Source organism: Spinacia oleracea, chromosome 2 (genome assembly GCF_020520425.1).
Source record: "Spinacia oleracea cultivar Varoflay chromosome 2, BTI_SOV_V1, whole genome shotgun sequence".
Taxonomy (NCBI): Eukaryota; Viridiplantae; Streptophyta; class Magnoliopsida; order Caryophyllales; family Amaranthaceae; genus Spinacia; species Spinacia oleracea.
This window is the reverse complement of record NC_079488.1, coordinates 1,866,490-1,884,766: the sequence shown is the minus strand read 5'-3', so window position 1 is coordinate 1,884,766 and position 18,277 is coordinate 1,866,490. Positions and strand designations below refer to the sequence as shown.

The 18,277-nt window shown below is 40.6% G+C and overlaps 1 protein-coding gene and 1 long non-coding RNA gene across 2 annotated transcripts; both read left to right on the top strand.

The window, feature by feature from the left end:
- The first annotated feature begins 4,641 nt into the window (after positions 1-4,641).
- On the top strand, positions 4,642-5,352 carry LOC110804377 (uncharacterized). Its single transcript, XR_008926884.1, has 3 exons — positions 4,642-4,837; positions 4,930-4,968; positions 5,149-5,352. It is a non-coding gene; the product is annotated as an uncharacterized lncRNA (long non-coding RNA).
- Positions 5,353-12,148: 6,796 nt separating this feature from the next.
- On the top strand, positions 12,149-14,543 carry LOC130466721 (uncharacterized). The gene is made up of 2 exons (XM_056835338.1): positions 12,149-13,413; positions 13,511-14,543. The coding sequence occupies exons 1-2, from the start codon at positions 12,149-12,151 to the stop codon at positions 14,541-14,543; spliced, it is 2,298 nt and encodes a 765-aa protein (XP_056691316.1).
- Positions 14,544-18,277: the final 3,734 nt, after the last annotated feature.

Below are 18,277 nucleotides of genomic sequence, written 5' to 3'. Positions count from 1 at the left end.
TCTCCCGCGTTGGGCCATAGCTGCAAATGGCTTTGTGGGTCTTTCTGAAAACTACAAGTTGTGGATAAGCTCCGATGATAAAGATGTGAGGGCCGGGGCTCGTAATGGGGAGCCGGCTGAGCTTTTGATACCTCGTATTCGTGTTAAGTATGAGGGTCCTGATTCTGCCAGACCTCGTACCTATAGTATTAAGACTGTGAAAGCTCGTCCTGATCGAAAGCGAAAGGAAGTTCCTCCCCGTTCCAGTTTCAGGCCTAAAAAGATGCCTAACATGAAGGGGCCTGCTGTTGTTAAAAGAAATTCAGGCTCTCGCGGAGATCGTCGCCGGAACAATGTATGGGTTAGGAAGGCTCAGCCGCCTGTAGAAACAGCGGCTAGTCTGGTTGATAATAATCTTTCTCCCACCATTGTCTGTGCCCTTGAGGCTGAGCGGGCCATAACTGAGAATGTTTCTGAAGCCTTGGCATCTTTGGAAGTTAGTGTCCAGGAGCCGGTTCTTATGGAGATTGATATTGGGGCAGCGCAGAAGACTGTGAGGGTGGATCCTGCGAACATTGCCCTCTACAAGACTTTATTTGATGATCCGGAAGAACTAGAGTAGTGTAGTTCTTGCTAGGGTGTAGGTGCCCTTTATTTATTTCAGTTGTGTTTGTTTTTAGCCTTAGCACTTTTGTTTTCCTTTTTATTATTTTTTTCAATAAAGGCGTATTTTTATTTTTCATTTTTATTTATTTTTGTTTCTCCTCTTCTTATGTTTTTATATGTCTAACACTTTTGCACAAAGAATATTTGTTTTTTTTATTGGACCGAATCCTTGGTAAGGATTGCCTACGTATCTTGTCAGAATCAGGTCGCGCGTAGTTCTAGCTTTAGAATAAGTTCTAGTATGCCGGACTTCGGTAGATATGCCCTGAGGTGGAAACATATTACTTAATCGGTCAAATGAGTGAAGTATTATCATTATTTTCATCTGCCGTTTTTTTTTTTTTGCCATAAGTCGCGTAAAATATGAAATTCGAAAGTCGACTAATTTGTATGGCTATATTCTTGGTTGGTAAGCCTAATTTGTATGGCTATATTCTTGGATGGTAAGCCTATTTGGATACGTACTGTACCCCCCAAGTGTTCGTTATTTTTCCGTTGTGTGCGGATAAAATGACGAGCACTTCTGAAAAGAAAATTTTTGTCAAGCAGAGAGTTTCAACGCCCAGGCTGGGGCGTCAGAAATTTCGGCGCCCAGCCCTGGGCGCTGAAAATGACTTGGGCGGTCAATTTTTGACGCTTTGCTTCACATGTTCTTGCATTTATTTCTTTTTTTTGTGCCTTGATATTTTGCTCGTATTTAAAGCCAATTTTGAGGCTTTTTTGGAGGCTTTTTTTACTGTTATCGTGAAATGTGTTTTTGTCCGGATTAATTTTTTCTATTCGTGACTCGAAACAGTTTTGAAAATGGGGTTAGGGTATGGAAGTTATGAAGATCTTTGTGTAGGCTTTTGAGGTGGGTTGAAGTGCGTGTTGTTAGTGAAGGGTATGATGGAATCTATGTTTTATGAATCTGTCTTTTGGTAACATTTGCATTGTTTTGGATTTTGATTTCCTTTGATTTTGGGTTGCATGTATTGACTCTTATGATGACATTGGTTGGCTTTTTAGGTTTTGGGGATATGAATGGGATAGTGTGGTTTATTTTGTGGGTTTCGGGAATTGGTTCCCATGGCACTATTTCAAAACCGAGTGGGCTTTGTTTGTTGGGCCTAGAGTGGGCCGCCTCTTTATTTTAGTATTTTGCAAGTACATTTGGTGCTTATTTAATGTTAGAATAAAATTGTTAGGAGAAATATTACGCCTTTATTGATTCGGAAAGTAAGGAAAACACACTGAAATAAAACTGGCCTATATTCTAAGGGGCCTTAGGACCATCTAAAGTCTCTATTATTTTTTCTATCAATCTAAAGAACTACTAGGCGCTTTTTACTAATGGTGCTCTATGTGGTTCAAGCCTGGGGTTTAGTCTCATAAAACTTCGGTCCTTCACCGGTACTCATCTTGAATCACTAGTAGAAAAAACCCCTGTTGCAGCCCCCTTGTTGCAGCGTACATGTATAAATACGCTTCAACAACCAGTCGGTCAACGCGGGTCAAACCCTTTAAAGGGTTATCGCAGCGTACATTTTAAATGTTCGCAACAAATGTGTTTGTTGCAGCGTACAAAATAAAAGCCCGCAGCAACAACCCGACTTTATCGCAACGTACATGCTATTGCCCCTTGCAACAAGTCCGCGTTTCAAAATTTTTTGCTGCAATAACGTTATTTCGTCAATAGCTTTTTCACTTAACAAAATATCTCAAAATTTTATTTCCCAGCGCTCTCTCAACTCCTTCTCTCCAAGCATCTGGCCTTCGAACTCAGCCGTCGAACTCAGCCGCCGTCGAACTCAGCAGCCGTCGAACTCAGGCGTTGCTCGGCCCTGCGTCGCTGTCTTCGCCGGTGGATCTGTGTTCTCGCCTCATCTCCCCCATCGCGTTCTGTTCTCGCCGTCACAGTCCCAAGTATTTCGATCTCTTACTCTCTCTTGCGCGAATCTGTTTGAGGGGGTATAGTTTTCCAACTTTTTGTGTTTGTTTTTCCCTAATTTCGTATTTTTAGGGTTTGGTTTCAGTCAATTCTTGATTTTTCCCCCAATTTCGTATTTTTTTGTGTTAATTAATACATTTTTTTCCGATATTGATTGTTAGGGTTTGATTTTTTTTTTTCCGATTTTGATTGTTAATTTAACTTGGGGACATTTATATGACGGTTTATTAATATAATGGGGAATTCCTTCATTATTGCATTTTAGACTTCAGAGATTCATATTAAATGTATCAGTTTACTTGACTCAAGCTTGGTATGAAATGTGTGTGGATTATGATTGTATTGGACCATTGGTGTTTAATGTTTATGCTTCATGGTAATACATTGGGTTATAATGGTTTATGTTATTCAAGATTATATTCATTGACTGAAATGGTTGTTGTTGTTTAGCCTTGTTTTTCATTAAGAGATAAGCATGCTATGATTTGCTTTTCTGTTGTTGCTGCAAATTTCCCTACCTTTTTTCTTTAATAATCGAAATGTGTTGGTTATGAAGCCTATTACAGATCTTAATTACTGTTTTATTTATTTATTTTTGTGCAATTTTGGCTAATTCTTTCAATTGGGTTGCTATTATATTTATCAAATGAGAAATTAATTGGTGTTGGAAAGTTAGCAAATGTGTAATTTAGTGTTGCACAGATTCTGGTTAGTTTCTACACTTGATACTCCGAGTATGTATTTTGGGTACGATAAAACTTTGACGTCTTTAATTAATGTTAGAGCTTAGTAAAACTAAAAATCAAACTATTTTTAATTACTTAATTTGATTTGGACATAAGCTAGATGAATCTATTTGGATGGTTGGTGTATTTTGGGTACGATAAGGCTAAAATGAAGCATTTTCGCTCCCAACTTTGAACTAAAGAAGCTAAGGACTCATTTTATACTTATTACATGTTTAATATGAATATTTTTAACTTTCTAACACTCATTCCAATCTACTTATGCAAATTTAAGGCTTGTTTGGTCGTTATAGGTCATATTAGGTTAAAATGAGGCTTTTTTGCTCCCAAATATGAAATAAAGAACCTTAGGACTCATTTTAAACATATTAAATGTTTTATATGATTAGTTTTAACTTTCCAAGACTTACTCCAATCTATTTATGCATATTTAGACTTCTTTGTTTTTGATTTTGTTTGATTTTTGAATTAAATTCCTGAGTTAGGGTTCCGAATCTCCTTTTATTATGCGTTTTAGTGATTTTCAAATGAAATTTGTCACAATTACGATGAAATCTCGGCTTTCACTTTCATAATTTTATTTCTAAACTTTCGTAATTCCATTATTTCTTTAATCTTTCACTTTAATAATTCCATTATTTCTAAATTTTGTTTTCTAAATTTCTAAACTTTCATAGTTTGGTAATTTTTGAATTAAATTCCTGAGTTAGGGTTCCGAATTCTCCTTTTATTATGCGTTTTTTGGTGATTTTCAAATGAAATTTGTCACAGTTACGATGAAACCTTGGCTTTCAACTAATTTGAGATGCAATGAAGTGATGCACTCAGGGCTCTCGACATATATTGTAGAGAAGGGACACATGTCTGTGTTGAGTGCCTAAGATGATTTGCTGAACAGTTGGCCAATTGCATACTCTGGTTTATTTAACAAATGTTTCTAACTGTAGGCTGAAAGACTGTCAGAGTTCTATGAAGTATGCAAGAGCCTTGATGTTGGGCGTGGTGAGAGGTTTACTAAAATTGCATACTCTGGTTGATTTAACATGTTTATCAAAGTAACAGATTAATACCCCTGTACTGTATCAAAGTGCACTCTTTGATTTATTCATCTTTTTTTTTCTACTTGTGGTTTTTTCCAGTTAGTGGTGATTGCGGGAATTGTTTGGAATCCACCAACATCTTGCGCGTATGTTCCTTTTTGTACCTATCTTTTTCTTAATTAATACTTAACTAATATTACTATAATTACACTACACAGCTGCTGTTTAAGTTGGTTAGTTAACTGTTGCAAACTAAAAGAAAGATGTGAGGGGGCTCCTTTAATTAACTAGTGTCTTAATTACCTCTTTCAGAATTTAGAACTTGAGTCTGAACCAGAATAGTTGGCAGCCATGAATACCTAGAATGAAATGCTACATGGGACAGATCTTTATGTATGTTTTTTGGATATTGAACAAACAGATGGGCGTCCAAGGTTCCTGTGAACAGCAACGAGGCATGCATTCATGGAAGAAGGGTAAGCATAATTTCTTGCTCATGCCTAGTTTATTTGTTCCTTGAGTTTTCTGTTTTGGTGACTGATTGTACTAACAATGTTCCACCATGTAGGAAGTGGGGCTTCCAAGCGATGTTGCTAGGTTGACAAAGGTGGGTTCAGCTATAACTTTAGTATATTAAATGTATCTTCTTTTTGGATGGCAGTAGTTCAATGTTAAATGTAAATGTTAAATGTTAAATGTGTATTTCTGATGACTATGGTATCTGGGTTTGTGTACTGGTATTATAAATGAATGCCATCTTATATAGCTTCCTTGCTGTCCAGAGCAGAGACTCGCAGCAAATGCAAGGGCATAGGAAAGCAGAGGTAATCGGTTCCTGAACATGATTGGTTTAGGTCCTGCAAAGCCTAGTTCAAGGTTTCATTTGGATACTCAAGTGACTCAAATAACTAGCCCGGTGAATTTCAGTATCAATCTCCTGAGTTTGGGTGAGTTTGTTAAATCCATTATTCATGTTGTCAGTAGAGTTTTTATTGACAAAGTTCCTGATCGATGCACCAATCAGACATTTCTTTGATACTAATCTTGCAAGCTATCTGGAGTTAACTAGGCTAATTGTATTTAGGGTCATTTTTAGGTTGGCATCCGAAAGAACTTGAAATGATTCACAAGTCTTGGTTTTTCTTAAAGATCTCCAATACTAAAATTTGAGTGAATCTCACGCTTGTATGAATTTATATTCGATTATGGCGTGTAACATATTAGCATGAAATTTACGTGTTAAACAGTAGCAAAGGCAACATCCAGTTTGAGTCCGCTACTGGTAGAATTTCTAGGGTCAGACTTATTTTTTCCGTCCCCCCGGCACACACACAATGTGCAATGGTCTCTTTGGTTTGCTTTATTACAGGCTAGTAGCTACTCTCTTATTTTGTTATTAGTTGTTATAGTTTTGACCATTCTTTATGTCTTCTGCCTATTCATTTGGTAATAGGAGAATTTCATGGCCAACGACGGTTGTGAATCCGAAGATGGGTCTGTCAGAATAGAGGAGACAGTAGATGGCAAAGACCAGAGTAATATAGTAACTAGCTTTGTTGAAAAGGCAATTGGAGATAAATGCTCAAATCGTGGAATGAAGCAGTTTACTAAGAGCTTAAGTGAGTGGTCAGGATCAGAAGGATAATATGTGTATGCTTCTCTCTCTCCTTTTATCTCTCCCATACACGGCTTATTTTATGTTATCTGAAATTTGGTCTGTTTTCCTTTTAGTCATCTGTTTGTGCCTTGCATATAGTGTTACTCTCCAGGTATGCGATATAAATTACATCATTTATGGTTTGCATAGAATAATTAGAAGGGCAGATTAAAGAGTTAGATTAGATTAGAATGTAATGGAATGGAGTAACTTATAAGTTATGGGGCCTTTAGGTTATTGTATCAGTTTTTGCTAGAATGTCGCAACGAAGAAAATGGGGGAGAAATTAGGCTAAAATGACATTTACGCTCCCAACTTTGAACTACGAACCTAAGAACTCATTTAAAACTTACTACATGATTCATATGATAATTTCAACTTTCCAAGACTCAATCCAATCTATTTATGCACATTTGGGACTTGTTTGGCCGTTATAGGTCATATTTAGGCTAAAATGACATTTTTGTTCCCAACTTTGAATTAGCGAACCTAAAGACTCATTTCCAACTTATTACATGATTAATATGATTAGTTTTAAGTTTCCAAGACTAAATCCAATCTATTTATGCACATTTGAGACTTGTTTGGCTGTTATAGGTCATATTTAGGCTAAAATGACATTTTCGCTCCCAACTTTGAACTAAAGAACCTAAGGACTCATTTTAGACTATTAGGACATTGTCATTAGTTTCTTGAATGTTAAAATGTGATATTTAATTTGTATTTAATCTAATGTTTAATTTAAATTTCTGTTTTTGTAAAGGTCTACACTCCGAGGATTACGCCTTATGCGAGGAATTTGATGTGGTTCGTGAGCAATGGGCTAAGTTTTTTACCAGCAAGTATTTATTATTGGCTTTAGCGCGCTTGATCGAGTTGGTTTAGTTGTTATAGAATAAATTTTATATTAAAAAGTATGTTTATGTTGAAATTGGAACATATATTTAAATGTAATATGTGCACTTTCGTTTTGGGATATATAGTATACAAAACTCCAGTTGTTGTTTTTATATTTTTTATACAGGTTGCGTTATTCTATTATTGTTTTGACAGGTTTCTATATTTGGTGCAAGGCACTCTAGGTATCCCTAAACAAAATTAGAATTTTCCCGCCAAAAGTGCTTTGTTGCAGCGTACATATATATTGTACGCTGCAACAAGGGAAAAAAATTTCGCAAAATTCCAGACTTGTTGCAGCGTACAAATAAATGTACGCTGCAAAAAGTTGAGTCTTTTGCAGCGTACATATATATGTACGCTGCAACAAGTCCAAATTTTTGCCAATTTTTTGGCACTTGTGCAGCGTACATACATATGTACGCTACAAAAAACCCCTTTTAGCAGCGAACATTGTACGCTGCAACAAGTTCAGACTTGTTGCAGGCCCCCCAGTTGCAGCATACGATGTACGCTGCAACAGGGGTCTAAAAGCCCGCTGCAATAAGGGTTTTTTCTACTAGTGAATTCCATTCCTTTTGCATTGACCCACTGATATGTCTTCACCCATCCGTTCTCGACCTCTTCTAGTGTTGATGCAGGAGAGATTAACCGGGTTGGATCGTAACCTTCATCTTGTAAAGCTAGGGTAGTCATCACAATCTTGTTCTCCATAGGCCTCGATTCGTTAAACAATGTCCATAGAGCCTGGTTGTCCAATATTTCAGCTGTTTTAGTCTTGGTGAGGTGGGGTGCCTCATCCAAGGTGTGGCAGTCATGGAAAATTTCAAATCCGGGTTTTAGCAAGCCATCCTGAACGAAGGGTTCAGGGAAATCACAGCATGGCTGTTCTTCTCCTTCCCGAACGAACATCCCGGTAAGGGTCCTTTGATACGGGGGAAGGAGGGTGGTTTGTTTGGCTTTGTTAAGGCGTAGCCTAGACAGGCGGTCAGCAATATCTTCCTCCGTTGGTTCATAGCCTAAGCCAAAGGGAGTAGATTTGTCGGGAAAAGGATGGAATGTGTATTCCTTCTTCCTTATGCCCAATGGGGTTCCTGGGAAATAACCTTGAGCTAACAGCATTCTTGGGATGACTCGGGATGCATGCGGGTCTAGGAATGCTGGATCATAATCTTCGATGAACTGGATTGCTTCTTCCATTTGAAACCCATAAAGGTCGTCTGCAGTTTCGGCCGTTCCAACCATAGTACAACTGACGTCGAGAGGAGGGGCGCGGATTTCTAGTATTACCCCGTTATGGTTAAGTTTAACCATTTGGTGCAAGGTAGAAGCCACACCTCCTAAGCCATGGAGCCAAGGTCTCCCCAAGAGGAGGTTGAAAGTGGGCTTGATGTCGATTATTTGAAACTCCGTGGTGCGTGCCACAGGCCCGGTTTGTATGGTAAGGTTGATTTTTCCCAATACAAGCCTTCGGGAGTTATCATAAGCTCGTACCCCTTGCGTGGAGGTTTGGAAGTCATCGTTTCCTAGCCCCAAGCAATGGGCGTTCGCAATGGGCAGACATTAACCGCCGAACCATTATCTACGAGCGCTAGGGGGATGTTTTGTCCTTTGCATCCAACCACTAGGTAAAGGGCTTTATTGTGAGCACCCCCCTCTTTGGGTAAGTCTTTATCAGTGAAAACTATGGCCTTTTCTCCGGAATCTCTCGTGACATGGCTAACCAATGAGTCAGGTGTGATATCTGTAGTTACTGAGATGAGGTCAAGTGAGCGAATAAGCTTTTCGCGATGTTCCTTTGAAGTACACATGAGATCCCAGATGGTAATCTCGGCCTTGGTTCTTTTTAGTTGTTTCAGGAGAGGATTTTCAATGACTTTTGCGACGGTGGCGTGCCGTCCATTCTCAGGAGTTTGCCTAACCGGGATGTCGTCCATAGGAGGTTGGTGAGTATCCGGTTGGTATATTCTTCCGGATCGGGTGAGGTTGTCGACCTCGGGCTCCTGAGGGGTGGTGTCAATGAGAGCATACCCGGGCCAAGTTTCAGTGAAGAGGTCTTGGCCCGACACTTGAGATAGGTAAATATCTTCAGCATCATCATTCCACACACCGCACACTTCTCTCTCGATTCGATCCATAGTGACCACAACGAGTGGTGCACCTTGAGGTGTAATATACACCGTGGGGTCGAAATTCTCTGGTTGGTCGAGAGAGATGTGACAAGAGTCGAGTGGGATCTTGTTGTTGTTGGGTTTGCCAACGTTAGGGAGAGGTATCACTTCATCCTCTATCATGTCCTGGATCGTATGTTTTAGATTCCAGCAGTTTTCAGTGTCATGCCCATTTCCTTGATGGAATTTGCAGTAAGTACCTTCGACCCAATATTTTCTTTTGACAGGAGGGTCACGGGTGGGGCCTATAGGTCTCAACTTTCCTTGATTGGTTAGTCTTTCAAAGGCTTGTACCAAAGTCGACCCGAGTGGGGCAAACTTTCGGTCTCGGACCCATCTTCCAGGGCTTCTTCGGGCGGGAGTCTCTTCTACAGCATGGACTTCTTGGGCTTGGGATGTGTTACCCCGATTATAGGTGTTGTTTTTATATGTGGGTTTGCTTTGTATGGTTTGGCGAGGTCGTCCTCGATCTTTATTCCCACGTTATAAACTCTTTTGAAAGTGTCAAGTCCCAGGTACCTAAGGTGTTGTCTGTAAGCCGGGTCCAGGTTGTCAATGAATTTTTGGACCAATTCTGTTTCGGGAGGCCTATTGATTAGCTGGGCCGCCTGGTCCCTCCATCTAGCAAAGTAGGTCGTGAAACCCTCATTTTTCTTTTGGAAGAGAACTTCCAGCTCGTGCATGGTGACTTGGAAATCCATGTTCGACGAGTATTGCTTGATGAAGACATTGACAAAGTCTTCCCAAGTGGGGAAGAGCTTAGGGTCCTGGTGATAGTACCATTTGAGCGGCACAGGTTCCAAGGACAAAGGAAAGGCAGGTAAATACATGGACTTGTCCACGCCTTTCAAGTTCATGGCATTCACAAAGCTCAGTAGATGATCACGGGGGTTGTCCGTGGCCTTGAACTTTGGTAAGTCAGATGAACTGAACTTTTCTGGTAGTGTGCCAGGAAAAGGTTCAGGATCGAGGGAGAAGTATTTGCTCCCCATGGTTTGCTGTAGGACCATTTTTTCAATCCTCTTCTCGTTATCGAGGTCATTTTTGTCTTGCGCAGCCGCTAAGGCTTCATTTTCCATTTTCAGTTGGCCCATGAGTCGGGTCATTTGAGCCATCTGCTCTTGCAAATCTTCGATGGATATGTTTGAAGGTGCGAATCGAGGTTGGGGAAGCGGAGACCCTTGAAATGAGGGATGACGGACGGAGCTTGGAATCACTAAACCTGATGTTGGCGATGTATCTTCGAGACGCACTAACCGTTGATTCCCTGATCGGCACCAAGTGGCAGGACCAGTCCTAGGCATAAGATAAGCTAAAGTTTAGGTTCCCAAAGTTTCAAGCATTACTTAGTCTAGACTTCGACTCTCTAAATTGGTTTTTCACTCTTTCTTTTGTCGGTACACTTTTTGGGTTTTTTTTATTTTGGTCATTCTTTGGATTTTCGAAACACTTGCCCGTGTGACATTCATAGTTATTAGCATGTTCGGATTTGGTGCCGAGCATTGTCGTCGTAGGAGGCCTAACAACGACACAAAGAGTTATTAATTTTTTCACGAGTCGCTTTTGAAATCGAGTGCTTTTCTTACGCCCTCGTAGCAATTCTTTTTATGAACATTTTTTTGCGCTACGTATTTTCCTTTCGCGCTGGCACCGAGGCTGCTGCGCCTGACCAGAAGGCCAAGCAGCAACTTCAGCGCCCAGCGAGGGGCGTGAGAAATTCTGGCGCCCAGCCAGGGGCGTTGAAAATGCGTCCCTGGCTGGTTCTCGTTTTCTGTCTTCGGTTTATGCGACTTCGATTTGTGTGCTTGCCTAATAACGTCCTTTACGCGTAGCAGCGTTTGTGGGATTCGTTACAGGCCATCTCGAGCGTCGCTTATTTTTGTGGCGATCATTCGGGTTTGCGGAACACGTGTTTCGGTATAACTCTTTGGCAAATTAGTCTATGAATGTTTGGGCAATTTTTTAAGGTCGTTGGTTTTCTAGGATAGTTTGTCACACACAATCACATATTTCGCTACACATAACTACATTACAAACATGGATTTGAAAATTAAGTATGTCACGTAGTTTATGATAGGCTTCTATGGGTAGTTTATTTGCGCCTGGCTTGGTACCGCTTCTATCGTAGATCCAACACATGCCCCGGTCGAGGTAGTGTCTTCAACAAACGAATTTCGCTCAAGAGGCCAACCAGCAAGTGCAAGCCAAGGGGGCATGCAGGCGAGAGGGACCTAATGAGCGAGCGATTGGGTTCGGGATAGGTGTACTACCTGCACAAGTACCGAGTGGGCAACATGCGCGGCGTATGCACCCCCCTATTGGCAAAAAAATGTATCCTTAGTCCCAACTCCCGAGGGAGTCGAGATTCGTTATGCGGTTCTGCCCGTTCACATTAATATGCTGATTTTCAGGTCGCCCCAACTTGATGGGGAAATAAACGCGGGGTAGGATCGTTTCACCCTTCGGCTATTTTGATTACCTACAAGCACGAGTATTTCCTTCACTATCCCCAGTTGAGTCGCCACTGTGAGGGGGTCGAAAAAGCACGAGGCTAATGCGTGACCTCGTCCCTCGTGGGTGTGACGATTCTTTTTATTCAATCAAGTGTAATTGGATTTCCTGTGAGTTTACACCCACTTGACTAGTAATATAGGAGTCGTCATTCAGTTTTTAACAACAATGAGAAAAACTGACAAAACCCGGTTATCGTGACATAAAGGGAGTGCAATTATGTTTGACCACGATGGCCGTAGGTTCCCTTGTGATCCCTGGTGTGGGGATCTCTCAACATACACCCGCAAGGTAGAGATTGAGGGTTCGGGGGACTGTAACTACCGAGAGGAGTACTTCGCTCGTCGATAACTCCAGAGGCAGGATATCCTTACTAGCTCAGCATAAATAATTGAAGGGACATGCGTTGACTATTAAACTAATCTGAGTTGATTTTAGCAATATGCAACATATAATACTAAAGTTAGATAGTAAGTCAATAAAAAAAAAACCTTGAGACTTTCTCTCCAAGTTTTCTCTCGGTGCAAGTTAGCTTAACCTGCACCGTCGCCATGGCAAGGAAAAATGGCTCGAAAACTCAAGGTAAAACGCAGGATAATGGCAATGGAAAAGCAAGAGGGCCTTCCTCTGATTCTCAAGAGTTGAAAATGCGATCAATGGATGAAGTTTTGGGAGTGGAGGCGATTGATTTTGAGCTTGAAAATGAGGTGTTTACCCCAAAATCTGGTTTGCAGCATTTGCAAGCTCGATCGGAATTGCGACACTCATTCAATGAGTTCTTGGAGGTAATTCATGGTACTGCGACGAGATTGAGCTCAGGTAACTCTCGTTCTAATCCTCGTCCTAATCTGGACATTGGTGCAATTTCAGTTCCTATATTACAGCAATTTAATGAGGCTGCTGATGTTATTGATGATACGATTACTGGAACTGTTAATGGTGTTGATGATACGATTACTGAACCTGATAATGATGTGAATCCCCATAATGCTAGTGTTTTGACCCTTGTGCAAATAGAAATAGAGGACATTCAGGAGGAGGTTGATTTCTGGAACTCTTCTGTGGTATGTTATGTTGTGGGTGCAAATCCACCACTGAATGTAATGGAGGGGTATGTTAGGAGAGTTTGGAGGAATCAGAAGGTGGATAAGGTGAGTATGGTTAAAAAAGGGGTATTCATGGTGAGATTTCAGTCTATGGAATCAAGAGATAAAGTGCTGACAGGACACTTTTTCTTTGATAATAAACCTCTGATGCTTCGACCTTGGACAGTGGATATGAACATGGAAAAGGAGGAGATAAGGGTGGTGCCAATTTGGGTGCAGCTGAAATTGAACTTCAAGTATTGGGGTGAGAAGTCTTTGTTCAAAATAGTGCAACAAATTGGTACTCCTATCAAGAGGGATCAAGCTACTGCTAATAGAGATAAGATCCAGTTTGCAAGGGTGTTAGTGGAAGTCCCTATGGATACACTTCCTGATCATGTGACTTTTTTGGATGAACATGGTGATATTGTTAAGGTGTCAGTTCATTATGAATGGAGACCTACCATATGCACTAGTTGTCAGATGGTTGGGCATGTAGCAGCTGACTGTAGAAAAGGTGGAGTTAGGAGGAGATGGGTTCAGAAAACCACTCAACTAGTGGTTCAACCTGTGCCTAAATCAACTGTTACTGAACCAGAAGTGGATGAGGAGGGATTTCAGAGGGCTCTTAAGCCTATTAGAGTGAGGCCATCTCCTATTGTTCCTACTCAAACTGTTAATTGTTATGAAGTATTGACAGAACAGGATAAAGCAGGAGAGCCTCTAGTTGGGTTAGCTGGTGGTGAGGTTGTTTTGCAAGTGGTCAGTTCTACTGGAAGGGGGGACTCTTCCTCTCCTAATGGATAGAATTTTGTCCTGGAATGTTAGGGGGCTCAACTCTCCCCATAAACAAGATGATGTCAGGAGATTTATTCAGAAGTATGGGGTTGGTTTAGTTGGCCTTCTAGAACACAAAGTAAAGGGTGCTAACTTAGGCACTCTTTACCAAAGGGTTTTCTCTAATTGGTGCTTTACCACCAATGCTAGCTTCCATCCAAGAGGGAGGATTGTAGTGGCTTGGAAACCAGGTAGCTTTACTCTCAGTATTGTGGCTGCATCTAGTCAATTTTTGCATTGTCTTGTTGCTCCAATAAGTGGCAAGCCTAGCTTCCACTGTACTTTCATTTATGCTTTCAATACAAGTGTTCAGAGGAAGGAATTGTGGAGGGATTTGAAAGCCATCAAAGTTCTTGGCCCCTGGATTTTGTGTGGTGATCTAAATTGTGTCATGTCTGCTGATGAGAGAGTTGGTAGTATTGTTAGGCAAGCTGAAGTGGAAGAAATTGTTGACTGCATGCAAGAGTGTGGAATGAATGATATCAAGTGTGTAGGCAATCTTTTCACCTGGAATAATAAACAACAGGGTACAGCTAGAGTGTTTTCTAAGCTTGATAGAGTTATGGGGAATGTTGCATGGCAGAATGTATATTGTTCTGCTGAAGTGTGTTTCATGAGTGAGGGTCAGTTTGATCATTGTCCTGGTATTCTTACTGTTTTACCTGGTGTAGTGGTAGGTAAGAAGCCTTTCAAGTATTTCACCATGTGGAAGAATTCTCTTGTGTTCCAGGATTCAATTTCTGCTGCTTGGAATACAACTGTTATTGGTAGTAAAATGTATGATGTGACTAGGAGACTGAAAAGAGTTAAATCTGTTTTGAAAGAGCTGAATAGGGTGGGTTTTTCTGATATTCAAGCTGCTGAACTGAGTGCTTATCAAACAATGTTGTCTGCACAGGAAGCTATGCACCATAATCCTAATGATCAAGAGCTAGCTGATCAGGAACTTCTTGCCACTAATGAGTACAGAATTAAGCATAAAGCTTACTTGGAATTCTTGAAGCAGAAAGCTAAGGCTGATTAGATTAAATCTGGTGATGAGAACACAGCTTTGTTCCATCAGAGTATTAAAAGTAGAAATGTGCAGAATCAAGTCTATACTATTCATGATATGAATGGTGAGTGGAAGGATGATCCAGTAGCTGTGTCAGATGCTTTTGTTTCTTATTATAAATCTCTTCTTGGTACCACCCATGCTCAAAGGAAGTCTGTGGTTCAGCAAGTTGTCCAGGTGGGACCTGTGTGTTCTGAGGATCACAAGGCCATTTTATCTGCTCCTTATACTGCTGAAGAAGTTAAAGAAGCTTTGTTCTCTATTAAAGGTGATAAAGCTCCTGGGCCAGATGGTTTTGGTTCTCACTTTTATAGAGATGCATGGCAAATTGTGGGTGTTGATGTCACTGATGCTGTTCTGGATGTGTTGAATTCTGGTAACTTGTTGAAAGAGGTAAATCACACTGCTATCACCCTTATTCCTAAAACTAAGTGTCCTAGGAATGTGAGTGATTTTAGACCTATTTCATGTTGTAACACCTTGTATAAGTGCATCACCAAAGTTCTGTGTGGGAGATTAAGGAGAGTATTACCTGATCTCATTTTGGAAAATCAGGGTGGTTTTGTTCATGGGAGATTCATTGTGCATAATATTATGGTGGTTTAGGATCTTGTGAGACATTATGGTAGGAAGAGTGTCAAGCCTAGTTGTTTGATGAAAATAGATTTGCAGAAAGCTTATGACACAGTTGATTGGGATTTTCTCAAAGAAATGTTGGTCTATCTAGAGTTTCCAGAACAGTTTATAAAGCTTGTCATGGAATGTGTTACCACTCCTATGTTTTCTTTGATGATTAATGGTTCAATGCAAGGTTTCTTTAAGTCTAATAGGGGTTTGAGGCAAGGTGACCCTATGTCTCCTCTCCTTTTTGTCATTTGCATGGAGTACTTGTCAAGAGTTTTGCAGAAAGTGAGTGGTTTGCAGCATTTTCAGTTCCACCCCAGGTGTAGTCAACTTCAGTTGACTCATTTATGTTTTGCAGATGATTTGATCCTATGTTGCAAAGGGGATTTCCCTTCCATATATCTGTTACTCCAAGCATTCAAAATGTTCTCAGATTCTTCTGGTTTACAAGCAAATAAGGCTAAATCTTCCATTTATTGTTATGGCATGCCTGAGAATGATGTGAAAAGAGTTCTTGAGGTGTCTGGTTTCAGCAGAAGTAATCTTCCATTCCAGTACCTGGGTGTTCCTATTAGCTCAAAGAGAATATCAGCTGCACAGTGTGGGGTGTTAGTGGAAAAAATGACAGCTAGAATTAGAATCTGGAGTTCTAGAAATATCTCCTACACTGCAAGGGTTCAGTTGATCAATTCTGTTCTTATGAGTCTTCATATGTATTGGGCTCAGATTTACATCCTCCCTAAGTGTGTGCTGCAGGAAATTACTAAGATTTGCAGATCCTTTCTATGGAGTGGGAAACCATTCAGTCAGAAACCTGGTAATGTAGCGTGGGATAGCACTTGTATGGATAAAAGTGTGGGTGGTTTGGGGTTCAGGAATGTGTTTCTGTGGAATGTGGCAAACATAGGGAAGTATGTGTGGTCCCTTGCTACTAATCAGTCCAATGTCTGGACAAAATGGGTGACATCTGTGTATTTAAAAGATGGGGTTTGGTGGGACTACCAGCCTAGTGGTTCTGCTAGCTGGAAGGTTTGTGCCACTAAAGAGAAGCTGAAACTGCATTTTTCCTATGCTGAATTGTGTTCAATGCAACAGTATTCTGTCAAGCAAGTTTATGACAAATTGGTTGGTAGTAAACCAAAAGTATACTGGGATAAAATGGTGTGGAATCGTTTGAGTACTCCAAAACACAGATTTATTTGTTGGCTTGCTGTTCAACAGAGGTTACAAACTACAGCTAGATTGGCTAGTATTAGGGTCAGTTCTTCTTCTGATTGCTTGCTGTGTGGGCAAGGGATTGAGAATCATACACATCTTTTTTTCTCATGTCCTTTTAGTAGTAGATGTCTGGCTGAGTTGAAGATTTGGTTGGGCATTCAGCTACCTGTTTGTAACTTGAATCAGATTATCAAGAAGATAGGATGCAGCAAACACTCAAAATTCAGAAAACAGGTGATATTTGCTGGCATGGCTGCCTCTGTCTACATCATCTGGAAGAGTAGAAATGAGAGCTTCTGGAATGGAGTTGTTCCAACTGTGCAACATTCTATGTCTAGGCTGAAGCAAATTGTTAGAAGTAGAATTCATATGGTTATGCCAAAGTCTGTAAGTAGAAGGGATAGTCAATGGTTTTTGACTTTGTAATTAGTGGGTTTGGTGTTTGCTTGCTCTAGTCTAAAATGGTCCAACCTAGTTGGTTTGTTTTGCTAGAGTTAGCTTAAGTTGTATCTTGTTTTGAGCTAATATATTCCTTACTTACTTAGCAAAAAAAAAACATATAATACTAGATCGATCGCGATTATCTGATTTAGATTGCATTAAGGGACCTAGCATGATAATCCAATTTCCCAAAAATATTATATTTGTTAGGCGTGATAGAACAATCAGATTTAGTTAGTTTAACAATTCATAAAAAGGGCGAGGAAAGCAGTTAAATCATCGAAAAGGGACACATTACGACGCACCCTTGAGAGGTGCGTCACGGTTCTCAGAAAACTAACCACTTTGACTTTGCTATTTCTCCTTTTTATTTAACGAATCTCAATTATGGGACAGGATACGTTCTGTTCGATTTATGGATCGATTGCGACAGAACGCGTGAACAATTTCGCAGCGTGAGGCTTAGGCTAAGGGTTGGAGTCAATACTCAGAATATGAATTGTGTGTTGTGTGTCCTTTTCACGTCGAATTTGAGGCTGTATTTATAGGAAAGAGTTCGTGGAAAGATAGAATTGCAGAGTTCTAATCCACAAAGAATTAGGAAAAACCACGTACCCAGGTATTTTCAGCGCCCAGGCCTGAAGGAAATAATGCCCTTGGTCCAAGTATGCATTCTATGTTAAGTCTAATAAGTGCGGTTCAGTATTAATTAACAAGTTAATAATTCAGTGAGATCAAGTGAGCTGAATGCCTAGCTAGAGGCCGCTTCAGTTCAAGTGGAATTAATGATATTAATCCACAGCTTACTCTTGACTGAACCCGTAGGGTCACACAAATAGTACGTAAACGGATCAAGTATTTAATGGCATTAAATACTCCATCTATGGATATTCGGAATCGACGGATCTTGGTTTCAGTGGGAGCTGAGATCGTCACAGGCAAGAAATGAATGCTCCGGAAACGATGATATTGCCGGAAACGGAAATATGGATCGTATCGGAAATATAAATATTATCCAAGTCGTAGATGTTGCCGGAAACGGAAACATGGTACGTATCGGAAAATATTATCGGAAATGGAAATATTGCCGGAATCGGAAATATTGCCGGAAACGGAAATATTGTCATAATCGGAAATATTATCGGAATCGGAAAATAATTCCGGAAACGGAAATATTAAATATTTGTTCGAAACGGAAATTAATTCCGGAATCGGAAATATTAAATATTGTTCGTATCGGAAATGAATTCCGGAATCGGGAAATTAATCGGAAGCGTATCGTACGAATTAGCATCGGACGAAGCCTGCCAGATGAAGGCCCAGCACGAAGCCGAGCCATCGCCCAACAAGCCAGCGCGCCACAACGCACCAGCCAAGGTTGCGCCAGGCCCACCGCAAGGCAGGCCCAGCGCGCGCCAACG